At 38.6% G+C, this 27,423-nt stretch overlaps 1 protein-coding gene across 6 annotated transcripts in view; it reads right to left on the bottom strand.

Moving 5' to 3' along the window:
• ATP2B2 (ATPase plasma membrane Ca2+ transporting 2) overlaps positions 1 to 27,423 on the bottom strand; it is a 563,074-nt gene that overhangs the window by 10,612 nt on the left and 525,039 nt on the right. For 4 of the 6 annotated variants that reach the window (XM_039480788.1, XM_039480783.1, XM_039480784.1 and 1 more), the window contains 4 exons: positions 26,741 to 26,954; positions 22,908 to 23,119; positions 19,025 to 19,132; positions 14,156 to 14,338 (listed from right to left, as the gene is read on the bottom strand). In XM_039480788.1, the coding sequence (XP_039336722.1) occupies positions 14,156 to 14,338; positions 19,025 to 19,132; positions 22,908 to 23,119; positions 26,741 to 26,954 (717 nt within the window). Of the gene's footprint in view, positions 1 to 6,290; positions 6,463 to 14,155; positions 14,339 to 19,024; positions 19,133 to 22,907; positions 23,120 to 26,740; positions 26,955 to 27,423 lie in introns of all 6 variants that reach the window. The other 2 variants (XM_039480786.1, XM_039480787.1) reach the window with 1 other exon arrangement.

Below are 27,423 nucleotides of genomic sequence, written 5' to 3'. Positions count from 1 at the left end.
ATTAGCCTTGTAGAAATCAAAGGGACTACTTGTCTAAGGCTGGCAATCTCATTGAACTTGTGAGTTAAACGAGCAGGACTTGGTCCATTATCTGAATATGATTTGATACTGATGGCTAATCTCTGCTTTGACATTTAATTTAAAGTTAGAGGGTCTTGATGGGGAACATCTCCCTATGGAAACATACTGTAGTTCTATCTATTTTTAGAATATTTTATATTAGATATAAAATGCACCCACGTGCACACTTCTCTGTCTGCACAGTGTGTGTAATTATAGAAAGCTCTACGTGCAAGGAACAGGTAAGAACAAAGCTGGAAAATGTTAAATAATCACTCTAAACAGAACAGAAGGCCAGATTACACAACTGGTACAGGAGCCATTCTTTATACTACAGATGAAAAATGGCTACTGTAAACTAAAATTAATTTTGTGTCAGAGAAAGGAGACTATTTTTAGCACCAAATGCTGGATGACATTTTTTTAAAATGAATTAAAATTTATTTTAGAGTTCACTATAGATAAGCTTCCATTATAACCCCTAATATAGTTTGCATATACTCATAACTCTCTAGAACATTCACCTTTTGGATCAAAAATGGTGCGTGCATGGTGTATATGCCTGTAGATAATTTTTTCTGACAAATCTGATCACAATCTCAGCCATCTTGGAATTATGGGAAAATGACAATTTCCCTCTCTCCCCCATCAGAATAAAGAAATTTAACCCCACTTTTGAATAGGACTGCCACAAAGAACAGCTGAAGGTTGAAACTTGGCATGTACTTGGTCTTAAATTGAAGGCTATTGGCCATTAATTTTCTTTTTGAAAATGTAAAAAACTCCAAAGATAGAAGTGTATCTTCAATCACTTATAAGCACACTCAGTGGCCACCTTTTAAGATTGTAATCAGAAGCTAAATGGTTCTGGTTCGTGATCTCATTGTGGATTTTCCCTGACTGACCTTTATAGTTGATAAAGGCCAGTTGTACACTCCAAAGTTTTGCCATCACAGCTATGTCAGTCCAGAGCGTGAAGAGCTATAATCTCTGACCAGCATAGCTATGCTGGCAAAACCCCCTAATATAGATGCATTTATATTGGCAAAACTGTAGTTTTGCTAGAATAGCTTATTTTGCTTGGCTGGGTCTGAAATAAGTGATGCCATCAAAGCACAGTTTTGCCAGTCTAAGCTGTGTCCACAATGGGAACACTACGTCGATAGAGTATACAGGTATAGCTCCACCAGCAAAGTGCTCCTACAGTATACCTGGCTTCAGATGAGGCTGCTGCTAGCATAATTTACATTAGAAATAGTGAAAATATTTCAGTGAAATCTACACAGAAAATTATCCAAAACTTCCAAACAAAAACAAAACCACAACCTCCTGCAAACACAGAACCTTCTGCAGATCGCTTGAGCATAGGGTTTTTCAGCAATTTTGCTGCCTTTTAAAGTATTTTGGAAGTTCTAAACTTTCATTAAAGAAAATGTTGTTACCTACAGTCATCATGAACAGAAAACCTGTCTCCACTCAGACAGCAACTTTATGTATCACCTGCCTTATATACACGTTTTTATTTTCTAGGTTTTTTTTTAGGTTGGGCTGGGTTGGGTGTGTGTTAATTATGTCTTAAAGCGAAACTGTCAGCTTAGAAAACACACTTCTGTCAGAAGATTTATCTACTAATGATATGAGTAATATACAAGTACTATAATTGAAAGAGATGAGAAAAAAACAGCTTGATTAATTTGCGTACAGTTAGATACACTCTTTCCCTCTACAATTATTCCCTGCTCTGCCTGGTCCAGGTAAAAGGGTTTTTTTCCAGCACTGACTTGGATCTATATGGCCCCTTCTCTCTTCTGGTCACCAGGGGTGGGGGTGGAGAGGAATGGGCCAGCGTCCCCGCACTGATGTGGTCTGCAGCTGCAGGAGAAAGTCACCCTCTTGCCCTTAAAGGGACACACCTTTTCCAACCAGCCAGACAACAGCCCCCACCACTTCATGTGTGGTCACTGTCTTCAATCAATCACATGTATGTAAAGTGCTTTGCTGCCTCAGGGCTTTACTCAATTCACTCTTCTGTTTTCCCAAAGTAACAGGGAGTAAGAAAATTGAAAAGTGTTACAGTAAAACCACCCAAATTGGGAAGGAAAGGGTGGTACCTAAACTTAATGTAACTTCTTAAAATTGACTAGATTTCCAATTGATAGAATGTCATATATTACTATTCATAGTATATAATTTAAACTATAAAAATGCATATAAAGCTTGGAACATGGCCAAGTTAATGCTGCATATAGAACCTTGGCTTGTACATTTCTTTCCTATTTGCAATTTCAAATATGTAAACATTGTGATGCATTTAAATAGCTGTTTACAGGTTTTTTGGGGGGGGTGTGTGTGTTTGTTTTTGTACTGTTATATAAACGAAAAGTCTTTATCTCCACTTTAGATTCAGGTTGGTTGGCGTATGTACCCAAGCTATATTATTGTCTCAAGCTAAGATCAAGAGAGGTAAGACACTGGTACTATGGGCCTTCTCTCAATTAATACTAAAACACTGTGATAACAAAAGAGTATCAGCATAATTTGACATCTTGAGAACCAAAATAAAGTATTTTTCCTATAAGATTACTTTTAATGAAAGTACTTTATAACAACTGAAATATTCTTATGTTCCCACATCTAGGAGAGGTTGAAAACCCACAGGCTTTGACTTGGAAATGCATCTCACAAAGTACTCTGGGTGTGGCAATATCTGTTTGATCTGAGGTAATATAAGTAATTATATGTCATCAGTGAAATAATACCTAGCTAAGTGCTAACAGAGAAAAAGCTCTCTATGTATTAGAGCATCACTAATAGCATGCACTGTATGTGGAATCATTTCCATCACCATTTGGGCATTTTTAATAGGCACAGTCAATTCTGAATGGCTCTTACATTACAGACTTCAAGCCATGCATATATAAAATTGGATAAATAATTTCCCCTCCCGTCTATGTAGTCTAATATATTGGCTGGCCACTATTTGGAAACTAGGGATGCTACTAATCCTACAGTTGTGTGGTGAGGATTAACAAGTAGTTGTTGAGAGCTTTAATGAGTAAAGCACTGTATAAGTGCTTAGTATTAGATCTGCCATATGGTCCCTGATAAAACCTATATCATCATGCTTAAATTTTCAAAGTTTTTAGATTTCTAAATTTTGGAGACCCCAAAGTGACATCTATAAAGGCTCTGATTTCCAGCGAGTGCTTTAAGGCATCTTATGTTGGCCACCCAAAATCACCAGTGACGTTTTAAAATATAGACCTAAAAGCCATGAGAAATTGAGCTGCATTAATGGATGAATGGTCAGCCCACTGCTACAACTTCAATACATTTATATTAAACAGGTGTTTTTTACACTCCCAGGGAACTTAACATGTGTAATCCTTACTGAATGTCACAGAAAACATTCTCAAAGAGATTCCCAGAAATTAAAAAAATTGGAAGTTCATTTAAAAATAAACAAGATACTCTCAATACAAAAAGTAAGTACTGGGTATTGAGCCTCTCTCAGACACAGTTATGCCATTTATAAAGCTATATCTACAGAACACCCTTAAACATTCCAGTGTCTTAGATGGTTAAAATATGTTACTTCTCAGAGACTAAGGTACCATTTATCCAACCAAAGGAAGAAATTATTTATCTTTTAATTTACCCTAGGTAGTCAGTGTGATGGAGGGCAGTCCTGGAACATCACACTAAGAACCAAGAGATTGGGGGCTTACAAGGAAAAGCAAGCAAAACGTAGGATATGTGCTGTGGGAAATACACCTTCCTGCTGAACATTGCTTTTATTCTCTTTGATTTGTTATGCCTTTTTTTAATTTAATTTCATTGAGCCTGAATTGGAGAGGGCTTCTGCAAGGGGGGACAGGAGCATCACAACTGCAAATTTGCATCAAAAAGTGATCTGGTTTCATGAAGCAAAAATAGTTTTATTCAGTTGCTGAAACTAGCTAATGATCCTACACATATAAGGCTTTTCATAACCAATACCTAACCAGAGTGCTTCGCAAGCAGCACCATCTACTATGACTAAAATATTATTTAAAAAAACTAATGTAAACAGATACCCTAATTCGGAAATAAAGCCTTAGCAGTCTACATAAACTAGTATCTATAGACCAGAATCTAGTTGCTCTCTGACTTGCAGGTGCACATCCATAGTTACCTTGAAATATCAGCCACTCTGTGTTATTTTTTCAAATGAATACAAAGCTAGCTTCATGGCCCTGGAGACCAACATACTCTATTTATCCACAGAACAGGTACAATTCAGACAATGACAATCTAAGCTTCTCCATGCTGCCCTGGCAAGGTGCCTCAAGCATGTCCTGATGAGACCCATCTGTAGGTGCAAATGGGGTGTATGAGAATTTAGACTCCCTGCCATTCAACCTTTAGTCTCTCTGCTGAGATTGCCAAGAGGAGGGATGAGGATGAATTTCCAATGCTGATTTTATTGGATCGATTGTTTGAGACCACTGACTATAAGGTGCTGTTGAAACATTTGTGACCCACAGCAGGATAGCTTTATAGTGGCTCTTCTTCTATTTGCCTGAAAGGACCTAGAGGGATATCCCGGGAAATTGTTCATCAGATGAGATGGTTCTTGTATTCTGTTCCCCATCCTGTTCAACATAGATACGCGTTGGTTAGGGAGGTTAGTAACTAAAACCCTGGATGAGGCACCTTCAGTGTGTTGGCAATATTCAGCTCTATGTCTCCATCTCTACTGCTGATGCAGTGGAACAGATGAGCATCATTTTGAATAGAGCTAGCGGGCTAAAGCTCAATGAAGATGAGACATTGGGCTGGGGGAAGCAAGTGCAGAAATTGACAAAACTACATCTGCACCCAAGTAAGGGTGCTGCCATTTGTGACACAAATTTGAAATGCAGGAGGTAGTTTACCCTGAAATCAGCTACTGCATGGGAGGGTAGCAGTCTCAGCCAGCAACACCTCTTTTTAGCTGTGTGTTGTGAGGCAACTATTCCTTTTGGACACAGATCTTACTGCACTTCTCCATGCCCCTGTCACTTCAAGATTAGGCAACTAATCCACTGTATGTCTTGAGAGCACTCAGAAATTGAAGCTGGTGTAGAATGTGGCTGCCTATTTATTGAGAGCACATACAAGCTTGCTCTGGAATCTTCATGGGTTACCTGAGCTTCTGGGTGAAATTAAGTTGCTAGTTTTGACCTTTCAAAGCTTTAAATGCTTACCTAAGACTGCATTACTCCTATATTACTACAGATGAGATCACCAGAGGCACTCAAGTTTGAACCCTTCTATAAATAAGGGGGAAGGTTTTTTTTGTTGTTTTTTTCCTGTGGGGGCTCATGGTTTTGGAATTTACTTCCCTCTTTGATCTGCCAGATCAATAGATTTATTAAATAGTCAGACATGCTGCTAGGCCCAACTTTTCTCTCAGGCATTCAGGAAGAAGACTGACAAAGGGAGTTTTTTAAAATATTTCTTTGGAGGTTTATTTTCTATTCAGAATACTGCAGGTATGGAGCTTTAAGGCAGGATGAGACTAATTTTAAGCACTGTAAGGGCAACCAGACTACTGATGGGTGCCTATTGCATGTGGTTGTAAATATAACAAAAAAACAGAGTGACAGAGCCAGCTTGTAAGGGTGGGGTTTGGTTCATGTGGAAAGCTGCTCTTCACTAAGAAATGGACTGAGAACATCACTGAATTAATTTGTAAAATAAGCATTGATGTGCACGTGGATTGCTGACAGTAGAATCATTCCCTAAATATTTAAATATTCTTTTTAATGCTTGCTACAATATAAAATGTAGCTTAACATACTTTCTATTTAAGCAAAAGAGCTGTAATCATTTTTGTTAACATGAGGCAACAACAGAGTGATTTTAAGGAAATCTTTTGTAATACAATTAAATACATCAAACATGATGAAGAAATATGTTAGAGAAAAAAATCACTGTTAGAGAAATCTGTTTACTGCATAGTGGGTGACCAGAAACTGGTATCCTACTGATCTGAATAAGGATCTGTAATAAAAAGGTCAAAGAAGTGTATCTACAGTATACAAAGTAATTCAGCTATAAAGGTGTATTAGTGGTGGAGTTGTGTGTGGGTTTTTGCTTTGTTTTGCATAAGTTGATAAGTGGGAAAAGGGCAATATAGATAAGTCCTGAATGACTAGGTGAGTTGGCATCTCTGTAGATCTGATGCATTAAGAATACACACTCACGCCCAGCCGCAGCAGCAGATGTGCTGGTAGGAGAGGAAAGAGCATTGGATAACGATACGTGACTAGGGCTAGAAATATTGGTTACATCCTGGTTCTGGCTTGTGACGGAGGACTGTCTCCTTAGAGCCCCCTGAAAGGAAGTGCCACTCTTGAAAGTATTGACTACTTCGATCTGCAACGGAGGAAAGAATGAGACAAGTTGCTTAAGGAATGGACACAGTTGCACAACTGACAGGAATAATAATTAAAAAAAAATACTCAACCATGCATGCAGTTTTACTTCAGTTGAACGAATCAAAGTCATGAGTGTTCCCTTTAACAAGTGGAAATAAATATGGCCAAATTCTTTCCTGGGGTAAATTGAAGCAGTTCCATGGAGGTCAGGAAAGCTGCACCAGTTTACACTAACACAGGATTTGGACCATAATTTTTGAAATTTAAACCATCCTACATATATGTACACACCAGCTGACACACTCAGATGACATTGGTCAATAACACTTAGTCCTGCCTTGAATGAAGGAAACTGGACTAGATGACCTCTCAAGGTCCCTTCCAGTCCTACTATTCTATCCTAATAATCTCCATCTTTTCTACTGAGAATAAATATTGCTTGATTACTGCCATCTAGATTTTCTTCCAGAGGGGAAACAAAATTCAGTCACACAACTCTCTAGTAATAAAGAAATATTAAAAACTATTCAGAACAATTGGATTTGCTTTTTCAATTTAGAAATTTCAAGGTTGCTAACATAATAGCTCAATATAATTACAAGATGCTTTGATATTTATTCTGAATTGTATTATTATTAATGAAGGATCATATAAATTAGGCCCAATGATCAAGAATGATTGTATTTTGTAATTGCTGATTAGAGAATAATTCTCTGAAGCAGAATGTTTTTATTTTCGGTGCAGAGCAGATAGGAATTACTCAGAAAATAAAGTTAAGCTACTTTTGAACTACTAGTTACTTGTGTTTCATATTGCAATGTTGAATTTTAAATTACAGGGAAATATAGACATGTTCCCATATGAGCTGCAAAACTGCCTGTCAATATTACACATTGCATGCTTTATGAATACTCTTATTGTTGGCCTCAGAGGACAAGCTGATGAAATGTTTAACATTTTATACAGTCAAATTTTCCTTTTCCCTCATGTTTTATATTAGAATACAACTGCTTTTAGATGTGAAATCTGGTGACAAATACAGTCTTGTACTTTGCAAGCATTTGTGTCATTAATATAGAGAAGTTTGCAGCAAGGAACTTCCTAATTAGTTTAACCTACAAAAGAGTGAGCTCTGAGTTTAGAGGGTCTAATCTCCCTCTGACAGCTGATGATAATGAAGGATGAATATTAGAGACAAAGCCCTTTTAGGAATAATGCACCAAATTCTTCTTTCAGTTACACCAGTATAACCACAATGCAATGGGGTAGTATTGGTATACATAACAAGAGAATTCATCCCATCACTACTTCAAACCCTAGTTTTATATTCCTGAGTCTCCAATTTCTGGGGACTCCTAAAGCTAGAGTCATGACAGCTGGTCCCCCCCACACATTGACATGTGTTTTGTCAACCAGTTTTCAGAAAAAAGTATCATTGTTTTAAATCTCATTTTAACATGCAGCATTTTCTTTTTGCTATTTGCTGATAAAATATCTACAAGATCATTGTAACCAAAATTAACTCATTCTGATGTTCTTCTTCCTGTCCAGAGAAAACTCCATAATTTAGATAAATCAATAATACCATTGTAAAAAACAGTTTTAAACAATTATAAACAAAAAAACTATTGTATTATTTTCAAACCCAAAGAACAAAAAATATCATTGACACTGGAATCCTGATTTCTTGCCTGGCCTAAGTAGACCACACAATGAAGGACACCGTTATTCTAGCTCAGTAATATAAGTTGCTAGTAGTAATGTCACCATTTGAAAACACGTCATAAAAGTGGAACTAAAATTGTAAAGAAAGCCCTGACATTATCACACCAATGAATATAACCATGCCTCCTCAGCTACAATACGTTTCAGATTCCTCATCATTTAAAGAGTGAGGATAGAACTTCAAAACAGTACATCCAAAACTAAACAGCAAGTCTTTTCCTGGTAATCAGACAGTGCATCTTTACTGATTAGATATCTGCTATGAATCTAGATGCAAGTCCTCGTTGTTTTTCAGAGTCAGAAGTATTAAAATGGTATGGTTAGTCTACAATACCAGTTTTAGAAATAGCTTCATCCTCTTCAGCTCGCTTAGGGAGATAGTTGTTTGTTTATGGTTTCTAGTGTCACGTTTTACAAGTGGTTTTGAGAGGGACATTCCATATATAAACATACAGATCTTATGTAATACAGAGAAATAAAGGTTTTTGATGGAATATCATTGTGTTATAAGTGCAGCACAGTATGCATTTCCATATGCAAATAACAAACAGTTGATAAGGTCACTGACCCATTGTTTTCCCATATGAATCTGTGTGATAGAGCTAGCCAGGTGTTGGCATGGAATTAAAATGTATAAACTTTCTATTAACTCTTAAAAACTCTGTATTAAGCAAACACAAATCAAGGCATTTTGCTGTGCATATTTTCTTCTGCAGGCAGATTCTGGATTGTAAGCCTGATACAAATAGCAAAGTTATAGAATAGGGCATCAGGTGAACCAGTAAGTGGAGAAGGGCTGTGGGTGAGTCATTAGCTACAGTACATATTGGCATTTGAAAAGCAATCTATGGCTCAAAACAACATTAATCACACATTAAGGAACACTGAATTACTTACCTGAAATGTTCATTCTCCAAAGGCAGAATTAAATACAGATCCTGGCTTTCCATGTTGTGACCCAAGGTCATGGAGCACTCTCCAAAAGAGACAATTCAAAAGGTTTTTAAGGCTCCCTACTGACAGCACCAAGTGTATGCCATTGGGGAAGATATTGATGGTAAATTCTAAACCTTCAGAGGCCAGTTTCTTTAAACATGCCTGCAATGAGCCTACATAATAAGCCGAAATGAAGATCTCCAGTATAAAGACAGGTGGAAAGATGAGGGCAGATCTGTATTTAATATTGTTTCCAGAGAACAAGAATTACAGGTATGTAATTTGCTCTTTCTCCTAAGGAAAGTAACTAAATACAGATCTCTTTTTGTGGAATCTACAGACAGGAACATCTAACAGATGACTATCCCTGCAGAATTCCAAAGGCTGACATATGTGGTCATGTCCTGCCTGAAGTCAATAAGGACTACATGAAATGCAAAACAGGGAGGAATTTGGTCCAGGATGCCTATGGCAAAAAGAGGAAACAGCCAAGAATGGAGAGTTACTGTTAAAAAAGTGAGTACGTTTCCATCAAGATGCAAAATACTCGACATTGTTAGAGCAAATGAAACTGCTAAAAAAGAGAAAGGTAAGTATAAGTAACATCACTTTTGCATTGTCTTATTTTGTATCCATTTGGTGTTCTCTTTTTAAAACCGAATTCACAGGAGTTGTCTTTGTGAGCTTCACACAATTAATAAAAATATTCAAAAAGCAGGTTGAAAGACTTCCACTCTGGAACAGTCCTCACAGGACTGATAAACCAAGCTTTTGTGTTCTTATATTTACAATGGAGTACCTTTTCAGCATGGGAATTTAAGCTGGGATGCTGTCATGAATGGTAATGGGTAACAGGTAGCTTCATCTCTCTGCCAATCAGTGCTTATGGAATTTTGCATAATAAAAGAACATTTTGGCCTTTATGTAGTTACTTTAAGATAATTTCTCTGAGCCTCGCTACCATATCTCTTACACAAAAGAATTCTCCATAGCCTTCCAGAGAGCTAAAGAAATAACAAGGACAGTATTTATATTGTACATCGGTCCTAGAGACATAGACTGTCCAAATGTCAAAATAAAAAAAAAAGTCAGCTAGGTAATCTAAAGGCTTTATTCTGCCTTGAATAAGAATAATCCTGTAGGTTCTACTCAAGTTAGGACCTTGTAAATTTTTGAATTTCTAGTTTATGTTTGGTATAAAATGCTCCGATGGAATGGACATAAGATGAGATGGGCAAACTTATTTTGGTAAATTTCAAAAACACTTGGAAAGTTTGACTTTCATGCTACTGGATTTGCATTGGCCCTAGGAGAAACTGAAAAAAACCCAGAAAGTAAGAGAATAAGTCTAATGAAAATTGCTGTATACATCCCTTATTCAGATCTGTAATGGCATCTACTTGTTCCAAAACAAGCTTTTTCAGGGGTGGGTTGAACTCTTCTATCCTTACTGTATAGCACAGGCTCCCTTCTAATTAGAAAAATGTGGATTTTTTTTAGGTTTTTTATTTATTTATTTATAAGCTTTCATGTGGCAATCACCATATCATATGAGCATTTTACACTTGGTTGACATTTATTCTCAAAATGCCCTTGTTTGGTAGGAAGTATTACCGTATCACCCCTAGAAAAATTAAACATTGACTTGACTTATGAGACAGGGGAAAAAAATGGTACAGATTCCCAGCTTTGGGAACCTGAAAAACAGTTGTAGAGGTTTGGAAAACCTCAGAATCCACAATTTTTGTCCATCCTTTAGTGTGAGAGAACTACAGAAGAACTTTCTCATAAATTATGTTTTAATTATATTTTTTGTCTGACTTGACCTGGATTTTCTACCCTGCAATTTGTCTGAAAACAAACTATTTTAGCTTTTAGAAGGTCACTAAGGCTGCTGCTGCTGTCTGATCAATCCTGTCTTAACTCCATCAGTTCGTCAAAATTAAGATTTCCTGCATTCACATGAGTTGTAAAAGACACTGCAAAAAATATTGCTGAATTATAGATATAGGTGAAAAAAACTGTTTTTATGGAAGTTTGTAATACTACTTTTTATGAAATCTTATGTAGCTACAGAGGGTCACTTATGAGAGCTTATATGGTATTCATTTTATGATCCAACTACTCCATTAGAATATATTCATTCACAGATAAGTATTCCAATACAAAGGCTAAAAAAGCTTAGTGAATATAAGTAGTGAAGACAAGGTCAAGTGCACATAGTCAGACTCCTTAACTTAGATTCTTCCTTTCTTTTAAAACAAATTATTGGAGATCTTTGCAAGTATGTACTAGAGATGCCCCTGACTTTTCGGTATGAGGAAGCAACAATAAAATTGTTTCCCTTTTGCCCAGGTTTGAATGCTTTATTTTCAGAGAAAGAAATATCTTAGCACTGATGTCTCTGACATGAGTTTGGATGAATATTCTTTGGAGCGATGCAACTAAGATGTCTGCCAGTTATCTGGAAAAAAAAAATGGATTCATTGTGAACCTTCTTGGGACTTATAAAGCTTTGTTTGTGCATGTGATGTGATTACCTGTCCAGTAATGACTGGACAGAAAATAACCAAAAAATTATTTCACATTGAACACAGAACAAGTGTCAGATGGTGGAAAGTAGCCTGATCCAGATTTGAACCAGCATTCTAGTGGTGAAAGATTCTACATCCATTCCCAATCTCATTGCCATCCTCTTTATATATAAAAGGAGTAGATGTTCTACCTTCTTCTTCTGCATCTCCAGAAGTGCATTAGACATCGGAGGATTCCTGCAAATCCTCCAGCTCCACAAGGATGCTAGAGACATCCTCATCTTCTTCCATCAACTCTTCTTTAGATGGCTTCCTGGGAAATGCAGTACAAGTGTATGAATTCATTTGGATGGAGCATAAAAACTTGGTGCATCAAAATGCACCAAATTCAAGGTAACAGAGGCCAACAATGGGTCTTGCACTAATTTGACCTGCATAGTGAAATGAGAAACTCTCCAAGGGACATCTTGTGATTGCATTTTGAGCCCTTTTTTTAATGTGTTGGCCCATTTCCTTTCTCCAATATCATTCCACAGATATCAAATAAATGTAAAATCAGAGTCACTGAATAAACAAAATAAGGAGGAGGAAAAAAAATCACAAAAACCTACTGGTAGGAAAGGAAACAATATATCCTACCAAAGATAGTTCTACAACTAAGAGTAGAAAAGATACTAAGTAGATGGGGGTTAGCAAGAAAACACAATTAATGTTTATTTTGTTTTAAATAGGGAACAAGAAGAATAATTTATCCATGGATTATGAAGGCAAAGATATATAGAACTACAAGATACCTCTCAAACTAGAAGGAGAACTGAAAGGGTATAATTCGCTTTTTGTTGTTGTTTAAACTCACCACAACCAGAAAGACATCCTGACAGAAATGCCAACAGACAACACTCCTCCTACAGCCACCAGAAAGAAAATAATGCACGTTTAGAGAATAACTCTTGCAATCTATAGATCTCACCTGGGCACACGTCTGTCACTCTTATCTGGAGGATCCTTGTAACAGTTTGGATTTTCTCTCTTGAGGAGTGCTCCTGGGTCAAGGTACTCTGGACCCAGAATCCCAAGGCTGGGGATCTGCATTTAATTACTTACCTTGGGAGCTTTGGGATTTAACCTGATCTTTAATCTCTGTAGCAGCAATTGCCACCTTTATTTTTCTGTTTTCCCACAACAGCAACACAATAGTGTTACTGCAGAGACCTGATGCACCAGACATTACTCCTTGCACCTACTAATTCCCTTCTTCCTAAAAATATAACCATTTATCTTTCTTCAGAAAAAAGTTTGTTAACGTTTAAAACGGAAAAAGGGGAAAGCACTGTCTTAACATAAAGCAAATATCTACATTTCAAAAAGCTCAACAAAAGCATCTCAGATGAAAATTCCATTTAAAACCCTTTAAACTAGAAAAAAGTGTTCTTAATTATTTGCATATTTTCCTTTACAGCCCTGTATAAACTGACCAATCTGATACAATGGGGATCACATACTTGTCTTTTCAAAGCTGCTCTCTGTTGTTGTTGAGACTAAGTCAACATGTTATTTTGTTGCAATGAAAATGGCCATGTATGTTGCTAAGAAAAAAATATGGATTCTGCCTTAAAACAAATGTTATTTGCTTGTGGCCATGTTATTTAGTAAATTGGTCTACTTTGCATATTTAGGATGTCAGTATACATGTAAACTTAATTTCCTCTATGCACAGAAGTAATGTCCATGTATACTTCTGCATATTTAGTGAAACATTTCTAAAATATGTAAATGATATATTAAAGTTCATAAATAACAGTAAATAAACACATCTCAACTTTTTGATGGATGTTTTAACTTCTTGTTACTTAAAATAAATACAGGATCACATTTTTCGTGAGTGACAGGCAAAGCTGTACATTCCAATTCAGCTAAAAATACATGTCTGAATGTTCTGCTGCAAAAAAAGATTTTAAGGTTTTTGCTGAACAGAAAGGGGATTTATTTTTTAACAGAATCAAACCTTGTACTTTACCAATGCCACAATCAATTTAAGTTGTTCTATTATTACAGAAGTAGAGGCCACAAACATAAATCTGAATCAGTGAAAAGCCTACATTTTCCAACAGACTATTTTTTAAAAAAGAATGTGCATAACATTTTTGCTCACTAATATAACAGTTAACATTCTAAAATAGGAATATTTTACTTTCTTTGTCAGTTGCTGTACCTGTGAAATAGAAAATTCGTATCAGCTCTCAGTCTTCAAGGAAAACCATTCTTAGGTCTCTAATGTTATTCGTATGTTACTGTTTTGCAACTAAACCATCTTGAGTTTCTCTGATTTACTATTTTATGAATTGTTGATTAGGAAATGGAAGAGTAGTTACTGGGGTACCTTCCTTTCCATCTCACACATTCTTTATATGGCTCTACTCTGTGGCATTATCTTTTCTGAATGGAAAATCCAGTATATAGTTTTCCAGAGATTCTACATCTGTCCTTTTAACATACCTGAGTTTGGATTCTGTTGAGCCCTCTGAACCAGAGAATTTGTCCACGTCGAAGTTCTCTCTCTGCATGGTCAATTTCTTCAACATCTTCATTCAGGTCTTCTTCAGGTACTTCCTCTTTTTCAGTGAGCCGCCCTGCTTCCTTTAAAAACTTTAGCCTACTTGTTGGGATGGTTGCAATGACCTGAAAAGTCACATAACAAAAGGGTGCTGAAAATGTAAGCCATATTCATCAGTGATATTATCATAATCTACTCATTGCAATGAAAAATACAAGATTTTTCAGTAAGACTTGTAATCCTCCAGGAATGCCAGCAGGGGCGGCTCTAGAGCCCAGCGGGCAAGCACGCCCTTTCCCAGGGGCGGCAGGCTGGTAGGTCCAGCTGAGCCGCGATCAGCGGACCCTCCGCAGTCATGCCATGATTGCTCCAAATTTGTAGAGCCGCCCCTGAATGCCAGGATAAACATGTTTATAATAGTGCTTTATATTTATACAACTCCTTTCAGCCCAGGGCACTTTACATGTTTATTGATATGCAAACTATGGGCAGAGAACAAAGATCATCGTCCAGCTATGTTGGAAAAGGAAAGGACACATTGGATGTGGTTTAATTAGTCTGCAACTTTATTCTTAAATGTCTGGGAGATAAGTACAGTGCAAGTGATTCTATAATCATTTCAATATCTACTGGGGAATCTTCCATCAGCCCTCCCCCTTACCCATCCTGGTCCCCAGCCAACCTGCTGCTGTGACCTCACCACCTCTTCCTACCCCCTTGAATGAGGGTGGGAAGGAGGGCATTTGGCTCCTTGCAGTACCAGTCATAGAAGCCCCAACCCCTCTGTTTCAGCTCCTTTAAAGAATACCTCCTTTAAATCCTTTACCAATCAATCCATTTTATCTGCTCACTGTATCCCCTCCCTATGGAGTACCTGCACGGGACACTGACCCCACATGTACATAATGAGTTGTGACATCATAGCCTAATTCACATTTCATCTTTGTCCCAACTAAGCCCCCCAGAACCTGCTGTGGAGAAGGAGAAAAAAAACCAATTCACCTTGACCAATCTAGCAGTGAGGGAAAAATTCCTTCCCAGCACCCCCCGAGAAAGGTGTGACTAGCACAATTCCCCATCCACGCTTCCTTGCAGCACCTGTTTCTAGAGGGTGACATCCAACTTACCCTGGTTATCTAGTAAGATCTGAGGCTTCACAGAGCAAGGTGGCAAGGATAACATTTTCTAGAAATCAGGCACTTAATGACTGAATGACTATGGTACTATTATATAGCTTTAACACTTCAAAAACCCCATCCATGATTTCATATCAGCTTGCTGTCTAAAAACAGCGAATGGCGGTCACAGATGTTGCACCTAACTACCCACTGCTATGGTCACTGGAACTTCTAGTTGGTCTCTATTTCCCATTTAGACTAACCCATTATGTCATTTTTACTGACGCCCCCGCTTCATTCTGCTGCAGAAGTGGCACCTGGAGGGTTTTCAGGCTATGCCGATAAATTTAAAGGTTTTCAGATAGTGTAGTTATACAACATTTTAACAACATTGTTTTAAACATGTATTGCTGAGAATTACCCTGTCTCTGGCCAAGCTTTCTTGGACAGTAATCTTCTCTTTATTTTGATTTCTGCTTTCAGACTGAATTGAAATATGGATGCATGAGTATTTAAGCCAAGCATGTCACCTGAAAAGCTAAATATTGAAAATAAGTCATCCTACAGCATTAAATGTCAAACCCATTTAGAATGAAAGTGTTTCAGTGTTCGTGCTCTGTTTCTGTTTCAATAGGAGGTGATTAAGTCCTAGAGGTTGAGATGCATGAAAAACCGGGCCTGCCTGAGAAGGGAAAAAAATCATAACTAGGACAATCCTTTGCAGATGCCAAAATTTAGTCTAAAGATGAGATGCCTGTGCTGTGGGAAGCTTTGGCAGCTGAGAAGGTTGCTGACTGGATGCTGAAGGGCATCTCAAGTTTGTGACCATGACCTCCCCAGAGATATGTTGCAGGGTCCAGTTCTTCTTTGCTGCTGGATCCTGGGACTCCAGACTCAGTTTCTGGGTATTGTGGCATGCATTGCTGCCAAGGATACATCAAGCCACAGTGTATGCCTGGCTGAATAGGATCTGAAAACGGAAGTACCAAAGCCACACAACTGGATGTGTAAAACCGATCTTTAAAGGAAGGAAATTGCCAGAGGTCTGGGGACTCGAGAAATGGGACAAGGTAAAGGCAAAGAGCTGTAGGAAGATAGGTGGGGAATGGAACAAAATGTTTGTGGGGGTCCCCCCTGCAGGTTTGGGTGTGGCAGTGGTAGGGAGAGCTTGATGGATATGGAACAGAGATAATGAATGCTTTCAGGAGGGATGACACACTCTGCCCAAGCTTTGTTTTATTTTTCACTTTGGCAGATCCCCACCGAGCCAGCTCATAGCAGTGTCAGGTCCAGGCCACTAGAGCTGGATTCACAAATACCATTTCCCAGGAAACTATTAATTTAACAGTTAGAGCCAAGATTTTCAAAAGTAACTAGTGATTTTGGGAGCCCAACTTGAGACACCTTAAAGGGGCCAAACATTCAGAAAATGCAGAGCACTCACCTTTTGAAAGTAAGGCCCTTTCAAAGTGTCTTAAGTTGGGCTCCCAAGAACTGAAGCACCCAAAATCAATCACTTGGTCTAAATTCCCAAACCAAAAATCCTGACTGGGTGTGGTGGATGACTGGGGGAGAAAAGTTCCTGAAGACTGGGGTGAAGCAAAGCGAAACACATGTTCTATGCTGAACCTGAATTAAACAGGGCAGGTGAGAAAGGACTTCTCTAGGGGAAGTGGGGAAGACAAAAAGCTTCCTATTAAAAGGTTGCAGGGAGAGAGGAGAAGCCTTGCCACAGGTCAAAAGGGCTTGGTATCTACTAAATAAACGATGCATTCATTTTGTTTGTAATAGTCTGTTTACTGGTTGCCCAAATGTTGAGCACTGTTGTACCTCAGCCCTTGCTTTCTTTGTTTTCCCTCCACACATCTGACACAATAAGCTGGTAGTCTGCTAAGTGAACAGATCAGTAGGCCAAAATCAGTACAGTTTTATATTGAACTTTTAACTCTACAAGTTTAATAAAGTGCCTAACCATTTACCGTGACCTCTGCAACCATTCTCACCTTTGAGTGTAAATCAGACAACTGTTAATCTTCAAAGGGTTATGTTGTAATATTTAGAAGAGTGCACACAGAACAAAATCCAGAAGCAACCCACTGCCCTCTTTTAAATGTTTTAAACCACAAATCAGAACCAAGTGGTTTAATAAATGGCATAATCACCACCACTTTTTCCCCAAAATGAAGATTTTCCAAGCTGCTGTGGACAAGCCATTTCTTACTAATTGCCATTCAACTGACATTCAGATTTTCCCAACAACTGTGATTCGGTGCCTCCTGGGGGTAATTTCATCAGCAAGATCAAGTAACGATGGCACCCAGCTATGACTGCCAGGAGGCATCTGCTGACACCAGATTGAGTTCTTTTCTTCAAAAATACTTGTGGCCCCACTGCCCAAGGTGTCTTGTTTAATTTTTTTCAGAATACGATAGTCATCCAACCCAGAAGCTCCGTGTCCATAAAGACAGTTCAGCCAGAATCACTTTAATGGGTGTCACAATTAATTAACTAATTGCAGGGGCAATTTTCCTCTCTCTGCTGGAACTCATGCCCTTCTCTGGATAATGATAAGCCACCCCTGCCTATGATTTATTTTTATTCCAGAGACAGTAAGATACTGTGGGGGACTTTTGTTTGTTTGGGAGGGTGCAAGCTTTGGAATGCATCAGATTAAACCAACTGGCTGATATTTACAAAATATTTTTAGAAGGAAAATACCCTTGCTTCTCCCTTCAAACACTATCTACAAATTACTTAGATTGGTGGTTGTATGCTGCACCCTCATCTCCAGACAATACCTATTCAAGTGATATCTATGCCATCACTTCCAGACAGCTAATCATAGAATTAATTTATTCTTTTACTTCTAGATTGTTGCAGATGTTTGATGCACTCATCTGCATATAATTCTATTAACTCTTGGCACCAAAGGTTGTAGCAGACCTTATTGCTGGCACCTGGATTAAAATGCATCATGAATTATCAGCTATTCTGAATGCACTGCAGAAAGCCAGCATCATTCAGCTGCCACTTTTCTTCCTCAGCAAGCTGAAGGGATGAGATGGCAAGTACGGGATCAAGGTTAGCAGTGGGCTACACTAAGTGAGCTGGTGGATCTTAGTCTGATTCAGAATAGAGAAGAATCCATGTCACCAAGAGTAATTGGCATTAATTGCAGCATTGCTAGCAATCTCAGCCCAGAGAATAAGCATGTGCACTGAACTATTCACCCACCTCCTAGTGCTTGTCATTTTGGAACATACTTAAGTGACATTAGTTGAAGACAATGCAGGGAAGCTTATATTACAACTGCCCTTACTACACTTTTCCTGTGACTAGAGGACTACAGTTCTAAGGGCTATAGATCTAGCGTCTTTCACAAACAAATCCTCTCAGGAAGTATTTAGTCATTGTATCACTGCACACTGTTGGAGAAAAAGTCTGAAAATTAACAAAAAGTTAAAAAGAACCATAGTGGCACCTTACTGAAAAACCCTGTATTTTTAAAAGGGTCATTTATTTCCAGTGTAATGCCAAATATGATAAAGTGAGAGATGGTTGAGTGGCAATCCTACACACCTTCTTATGAATCAAATTACTTTATGACAAAGTGTTCGCAAAACCAGACCTTCCATCAGTTTGTGAAAACATAATAAATGAGTAGAAAACTATACATTGCTACATGACACTTACCTGACCCCAGACAAGTTCTCCTAGTCCAATAAATACACACCACATCCACTGGTCAAGCTGCAGAGGAGAGCAGCTGAAAGGTTTCCCACCAAACTGCACAATTACTATCTGCAGAGGAAAAATGGGAGGGAGGAAGAAACACTTTATCTCTCTTCTGAAAATATATTTTCCCCACATTTACATGAGCTTTTGCTCTCTCTTTCGGTACACTTGTTTACATCTCACTTTGATTCAGCAAGTACATTGCTGGGTGGCACATTTAAGCACACTATAGGCATTTGTTGTTTAGCAGATTTTCGTATGGGGCTGAAGTAGGGAGACCTACATTCTGCTACTTGACATCTTGTGTGTCACTAGGTCCAAGTCAGCAAAAGTAGCCTCCATTCAAAACACTTTGGGACTCAATTTCAGAAGTGCCGAGCACCTAATCCCTGTTGTGGTCAACGGAGGCTTCAGATGGCAGGAGTTTAGGACCTCTGGAAAATCAGACTCAGGCTATTTTAAATAGGGTGCCCATAAACTGACATATCCTGAATTAGACACCCAGGGAAAAGTATTATTTTAGTTTGGAATTTATATAGTGGAAGAGACCTTTCTCCAGTGTCAACATTTTAATCCATTGCTGCTATGGTTCAGATTAAATCCCAATCAGTTACAGCTCAGTCCTGAATATATTCATTTATCTATAGTCAAACTAACCTAAAACCATATTCGTTATCGCACAAACGCCTCTAATCAAATGCAACTTGACATTCACATGTTGTATCAAATGACTGATCAAGTTCTAGATCATGTAATGTTAATTCTAGCATTTTTTTTTCAATATCTTTACACTCAGACTGTCTTTTTAACAGCATCCTAGTGATAAGTGATATGGTCTGAGGCTAGGGCAGCTGTACATGAACACATTCAATAGTAATCTGTGAATGATTGATGGAAATGAAATCTAAAACACAGTACCAATGGAATAAAGTGGTAACACTGGACTGGATTAAGGATTCTTGCATAATACTGTATGTATTCAAAGGTAAAACGAGGTCATTTATGAAAAAGAAATGTTGACTTGCAGGAGAGGTTGATCTTGTGGCAAACGTCTCACCATAACAAGATTTCAATTGTGCCATGTGAATGAAACAGAATAAACCATTATCTAAATGGCATTTGATGTAATGAGATGGAAATGTGCTGACCAGGTTCATTCTGACTGATTTAGAAAAAAAAATCTTAATTTTCATTAACATGCTACCTTACGAACAGCTTTGCTTGTTTTTAAGTCAGTGTATAATAGTCAGTGCTAGGTACCATAAAAATCTATAAATAAAGACGGTCCCTACACCTCAGAGAACTTACTTTCTTAAGTATAAAATGAGACAATAGGAGGGACAGACATGGGGAGCACACTAAAAACAATGAGTCAAAACTGGGCAGCAGTCAGTGTCACAGATAAATACATGTACTAGTATAGTAATGCCAATGACACTACAGTATGGGCCAATGTCCTTTCTTCTCCTCGTCTCCCTTGGACCTATGTATAAAATAGCTGTTTCCCAGCACAATACCATCCTGATTCCCAGCAAACCACTCCCTGTGACTTCTATCCCACCATAGCTGGATTCCTCATTTTTCACTTTCAAAATTTGGTCACCCTGATGTTATATTTTTAGGACTATTGCACGGATTGAAATACCAGATGCAGTTCTGCTGTACCCAGCAAATATAGCAAATACACAAGGACCTACACACATTTTTTTTATTGGATAAATCACCCATGAAACATAGATCAGACTAGGGACTGGTTCTGTCATACCCATACCACATCCATCCACAAAGACAGGCTGAGCTCCTGGAGATTATAGCAAAAAATGAAACTCATACAGCTGGGCTAGCTACAGCCAGCCAATTAAGAACAAGTAAATATAATTCAGAGCAGCTTTAGTAGGCTTCATTATGCAAAGTTATAACCTCCCTCACCCCCCACCCCCAAATTAAGCTCATATAACCCCCCTTCCCCTTGCAAAAGTGGAGAAATTGGTTGAAGGAATAACCTGATATTACCTAAGGAAAGATTACCTGGCAGAAAGAGAGACACAGAAAAGCAAGCAGAAGTCAGATTGACTATGCTCTGATCCTTCATTTTTCTCAAATACACAGCTCCCACTGGCCTCAGTGGCAGTTGCATGTGGATACAGTGAGCAGAAGTAGGCTCTTGTTTGTGTACAGAGACTAAGGTTTGTATTTATTTTGGAAGAGTTTTTGTTGGTGGCTAGAGAGGATTGGGAGGAGTAGACAGAATCCAGCACATGAACTCAGGTCTATGAATAGCAACTCCCCTCTTCTCTCAGCCAAAAGCCAGGTATGGAAACACCTGGGAATGGAAAAAAATCTTCAAGTCCCTTCCATGGTAAGGACTTTAGATTTGGTTGTGAATTAAACCCAAGTAGGCCCAGATTTGTAAGAGTATTTGTAAGGGTATTTAGTGTTGCTCCACTCAGTGTTGCAAGGCCTAAGTGACTTAGGAGGCTAAGTCTCATTTTCAGTAACACACACTGAGGGCTCGATGCACAATGGGATTTAGGTGCCTAAACCCCCACTTTAGTTCTCTTCATCCAAAATTAGATCTTCAAAACTCCTGCTCAGCCGCTGCCTAAAGTTCCAGGCAACTCAGTGTTCCCTGGAGAAGTCCCCGTGGTACCTACATGTCTCCTGATGGGCAAGCCTAGTCCTGATGCACAACTCCTCACATGTGGCTATGTCCCAGTGGGATTCACAACCCAGGCTTTCTCCCACCTACCTCACCTGCCAGGCCCAAACAGAGGCCTGCCCAAAACACAGCTGGTGTGGTGCTGCTGCCCCCTTTTGCACAAGAGCAAAATAATCCATAAGAGCATTCACCCAAGATGTGGGAGACTTGGATTCAATTCCCTCCTCTAACTGATGTGGAGCAGAGACTTGAAGCCAGGTCTCCCCTCTGCCAGGTGAAGGTCCTAAACATTACCAGGCTATAGAATCACTCTCTGGCCCATTGCATATTCAATTATTTTTATAAAAGTGGAAATGTTTCAACTGGAGAGATTGAGAGAGACCTAAAATACTTCACAGCCCAGGGGTTAGGGAGATCTCCGGGAATACAGGGGATTAGGTGCCTAAATATCTTTAAATAGCAGGCCCTTAGTGACTTTGTGGAGCTGCAGCATTCCCCACAAAGGGCTTACCAGGTGATGTTTGGCCTAGGACTGTACAGCGGAATGGCTGATGTGGGACTAAAAGAATGACACCAGGGGAAAGAGAAGTTTTCTGCGGAGATAGCCAAATCTATTTTATGCTGGGCTATTAGTGAAGAATACTCTAGGGATATCTCGTGGACCTCTGGATCTCAGCGGACATGAAGGAAGTGGGTCAATGCTTGCACCCATTAACAACAAACCAACTTGTTCATCCCTACTATGGACAACAGTAGTAAATAAGTGTAAAAAGTTATTTGCTATCCTTGGTTAATGATAATGTTATTAATAATCTCCATGGAAAATAATGAGACTTCTTGTTTCAACAAATCAGCTATTCATTGTAATTAACCATACTTCTTATAAATCTTAACCATATGTGCTCTTGTGACAAAGCAACATACTATACTCTGTCTAGCGTGCTTTTGCTAGTTTTGTAAATATTAAGTGTTCTAAATTACCATTACTGATAGAAGCATTATTTTGATTAAAGCAGAATAGGTCTGATTTAGGTCTGACAGGATGATACAGGATGAATAGGTCTAATACAGGATGAATAAGCATTTGGATTGGCCAGAAAAACATTTGATTTTCCAAAGAACAAAGACAGAAAAATTGTAAGTTTCTGATGAATAGTTGCTATTTCTTGCATGAATGATTACCTGTACAGCAAATGTACCCAGTACAATAGTGCAAAATATAGGGTTTCTAAAAATGCCATCAAAAACATTCCTCTCGCCGTGGATTTTGCGTGCGTTGATTTCATTGAATAGCTGCATCATGACGAAGGTATTGAAGATAATGGTGTAGTGCTCAGAAGGAGGAGAGTGGAGTGGTGCATTCCGACCACTGTCAATCTTAAACATTTTTTCACCTTAATGCAAAAAAGAATAAAAAACATTTGTTTCTGTTATCAACAATTCAGCCTCGACATTGTGTTGTATTCCCATTCCCTCTCATGGGCTGCCTCCTCAGTCTTGTGTTATTTTGTTTTTGTTATTTTTTAGCAGCATTGCTTCCACAATTACTACACTGCAGGCATAGTTCCCAACTCAGTGAGCAAAGAAATACAGAATTCTCACTGTGAAGCTTCATAATGTTGACTATAATCCAGTGACTCAATGTACCAGCTCAAATGATTTTTGGTAGGGTTTTTTCTCCCACCATGTAGGAACAACTCTAAAGAGTCATTTCTTTCATCTCATTTATTCAGAGCTGCAGACTTGTTGACACTGCATTTGCCATTTCTAAAATAATTAGCAGCAACCATCCTTCAACAGTCTCTGCATATTACTTCCTAATATGCATTATTCTTGACAAGTAGTCAAGGATATTAACTAAAAAGAACAGCAGCTAACACCACCACCATTTGTCTGTTAATCTACTTTGTAAGCACCTAATAGGAGATCATACTATTATTTAGATAACTGAGAATTGATTGTCAATATTAAAAAAGGCTACATTTTGTACAGTATGAACAGTAATTGTAGAGGTTACATAACACTTGGAAATACATCTACGCACAGGGCCACTTATTCACTATACGTATACATATCAGAATTCTTAACACACGTATACCTATATATAAAGAGAGACCTTTAGAATAAGGGTAGAACATTAATCTGTATGAGTAAAGAACAGAGAGAAAATAAATGTAAAGGGGAAATTTTGCTCTGCAGCAAACTTTAATAAACATTTGTTTATACCAAACATCGTTCACTTGGACAATATTTTTCCGGGCTCCCGGTGGTGTTACTGTTTGAATGAGAGGCTTCCACCTCACAAACAGTTATAGATCTGAGAGAACTGCCATAAGGTCATATTCAGTCAGTAGAGTCATCAGAGAACTGAACTTTGCCTTTGATGTTTGAGCAGCTCCAGTGAAAATCAATGGGAATTGTGCGCATGCATCCAAAGGAAGACTTTGGCCTATTGTCTTTTGACATAAAAAAGTTGTGATAACATAAATGTAGCATTATAACTTTACTACGGGTGTGATGCTGAAGATAGAGCTGAGACTTTTAAACAAAGATTACATGGATATGGATAATCATTACTAAAGACTTCAAACCAAATAATGAAGCCCATTATGAAAGGCAAATGGATTTATGCTTAAATCTGATTGAATTTTTTCCTTGACATGATTATCCATAATTTAATCTTCAAAAATTCCATTTCACTGCATTACTTCATTCCAAAATCAGGATCTGCTGCTACTATGGAATAGAAGTAGATAAGGTTGCACCCAAGATTCCATTGCCCACTCTTCTCCCAAGGCCATTAGAAACATACCAGTTTAAAATTTGGTAGGTCAGGCCTGGAACCAAGATACAATTTGCTGTGCAGCAGTTTAACTGAACAGGACAATGGCTTCTAGATTTATGACACTCTAAAAATAGAGGCAATCAGCGTTCAAACACATGTGTAACATATTTATTGCCAACTTATAGCAGCAATGGGAAAGGAGGAGGAGAGAGAGAATGAATTTGATTTGCTGAACTCTTGTACAGAAGATCATTGATCAGAGTCCAGTTTAAACAGTTAGCTTATGAATCTGGAACTGTGGATTTACTGGCCTTGGGAAACTTAGTATAGCACATCAAATGATTCCTAAGATTTCACTAAAAAAAAGTATCTATCCCTTTATCTTACCTTTACCAAATTGCTAACCTGATTGCTAGGAAGCTTATTGGAAAGACAAGAAGCACATTTTCTTTTTACCATGTAGGATATAGCTGAGCCTCCTGAAGCTCCCCAAGGAGACTGCTGCTGCATTTCCTAAGGCTGTCAGGAAATGGGGTGGGCTGTACGCCTCCTCAGAAATGTGAAGGGGTCTGGGGAGCCTCTTGAGGCTCACTATGTGTGGGGGGCAAAGGTTCTTCTCTCCTGCAGGCCTTGAAAAGGGGTCTTTCTCTCAGCCTTGGGAGGCTCACTGGAGGGCCACCTATAACTCCCACAAAACGTATAGGATGTTTGACTTTCAGATGCACCTATTATGAAGGCTCATGTGCATAGTTTAGATAGTCATAGGCTGACAAGCTTATTAGGCTTTCTAGGGGGCACCAGAATCCTCCTGCAAACATTTCCCCTTCCCACCCCAACCTCAGAAACGTATCAGGCTCATTATAGGCCCCTTTTTTGCTTTGACAGGCTTGTCAGCCCCCCTAGCATCCAAAATAGGCTCATAGCTGCAGGGAGGAGCCTGGCCCTCCTAAGGCTTGTACAGACATGAATGTACATTCATAACAACTTACTAGGGAGTATATTACATAGCCTGTAAGACACATACTTCAGGCCATCAACAAATGCCAATTTAACGTCAGTTAAAAATTAGATAAGTTCATGGAGGATAGGTCGATCAATGGCTATTAGCTAAGAAAGTCAGAGATACAACCTCATGCTCTAGGTGTCCCTAAGTCTCTAACTGTCAGATGCTGGGAGTGGATGACAGGGAATGGATCACTCAATTGCTCTGTTCTGTTCTTTCCCTTTGAAGCATCTGGCATTGGCCACTGTTGGAAGACAGGATACCGGGCTAGACGGACCACCAGTCTGACCCAGTATGGCCGTTCTTATGACATATTGTCATGAACACAGTACATGAGCCCCAAGTGCTAATTACTATCATCAGCCTCTTGAGCAAATGCACTAATTGACATAAAACAAGAGTGGCTATTGTTCTTCCTGGGTTATTCCTTGCAATGAGAAACGGTCTTTTTCTTCCCTATATCTCATGTCCCTAAAGACCCCATTATAGAAGAAAAGCATTCATCATCAGTAAAACCTGAATTAGTGTAAGACCATGGGTAGAGGGCTGAAATAATAAATTAGCCAATTTTTTTCCTTCCAACAGTCACAGGTGTTAAATCCCAGAATGGAGTCTATTGTCTGATCTAAATAGATTCTAATTACTAGCTTGTTTGTCTAGATTATCCAGATGATAGCATTTATCATGGAAGAATACTGAACAATATTGTTAGTTCCCAAATTGAAGTGGCTTTTTGTACCAGCATAACTTGAATCTGTACATTTCAGATTAAACAGAAATAAAATATTAAGTTTCCTAGTGAAGAGGACAAGCCTTGAAATTTGAGCTTAGAAACAGACTGACCAGTTTGGTTAACACCCATACTGACCTAAACCTTTGCCAATGCCTTGAATCTACACTTTTCTTAATATTCCAAAAAGCTAGACTAAGCAAATCCCACATTTTTACCAAGAAGCTATGAAAGGTTTCAGAATGATCCCTGACATCCCATCACCCTCCAGTTGGGGCTGTTCCATCTCCCCTTATCTCTTTTGGTCCCACTTCATGGCTCAACACCTGGGGCATGTCTCAGGTGAGCCCTGAGTAAAGCTTAATGCAAATGTTTGGCACTTTGGAATATGCAGTACATTTTGGGGCACATAGCTAGAGATCAAGCCACTTGTGAATGAAGCCAGCAAGCTACAGCAGAGACCTAAAGTGAACAAAAATATGTTTTGTTTATCTTACCAACGAAGAGAAGCGTAAAAATGAGAGTTAGCTGGTAGACAGCATGGCCCAGAATGTTCTTCATCATGGTACGTGATATAAGAGGCTTGTTTCTGCCATATGGTCTCCTTAGCAGTAGAGACTCTGTAGGGGGTTCAGTGGCCAGAGCAAGAGAAGCAAAGGTGTCCATAATTAGATTGACCCACAGCATCTGCACAGCTTTCAGTGGAGAGTCCTTCGGAGACAAAATAAAATATAATGTGTTTCTTTGTCTTGGTTTGCTAAAATGATCACTGTCTCCACCATTTCTTCCCTTCACACTCAATGTCTTATTGTGCTATTGCAAGGCAGTAACAGTAGAAAGGGTATGGAGCTGAGCAAAGACGAACAATCAGATTCATCGCCAATCGTTTCAGCCAGCAGCATTTGCATCCAGACACCTTATTTAGCATCACATTAATCCCATCTGAATAATTTGATTATACAATGTACCATAGCACTTTACCCCATGGATTGTTTTTAAATTTTCTAGAAGTCAGGTTTGGGTGACTAAATATTAAAGACTATCAAAAATATGTATTCCTGGGTGGGGACAGAAATAACTATATTAAAACAATTTAAAATATCGAGTTTAATGTGAATTTATATCTAAGTTATGTCTACAATTTGCTGTAGTACACGCATTGTGTTGCCTGAAATTGATC

The sequence above is a fragment of the Mauremys reevesii genome, linkage group 7 (assembly GCF_016161935.1).
Source record: "Mauremys reevesii isolate NIE-2019 linkage group 7, ASM1616193v1, whole genome shotgun sequence".
NCBI lineage: Eukaryota > Metazoa > Chordata > Testudines > Geoemydidae > Mauremys > Mauremys reevesii.
The sequence above is the reverse complement of the archived record's forward strand: the minus strand, read 5'-3'. Positions and strand labels throughout refer to the sequence as shown.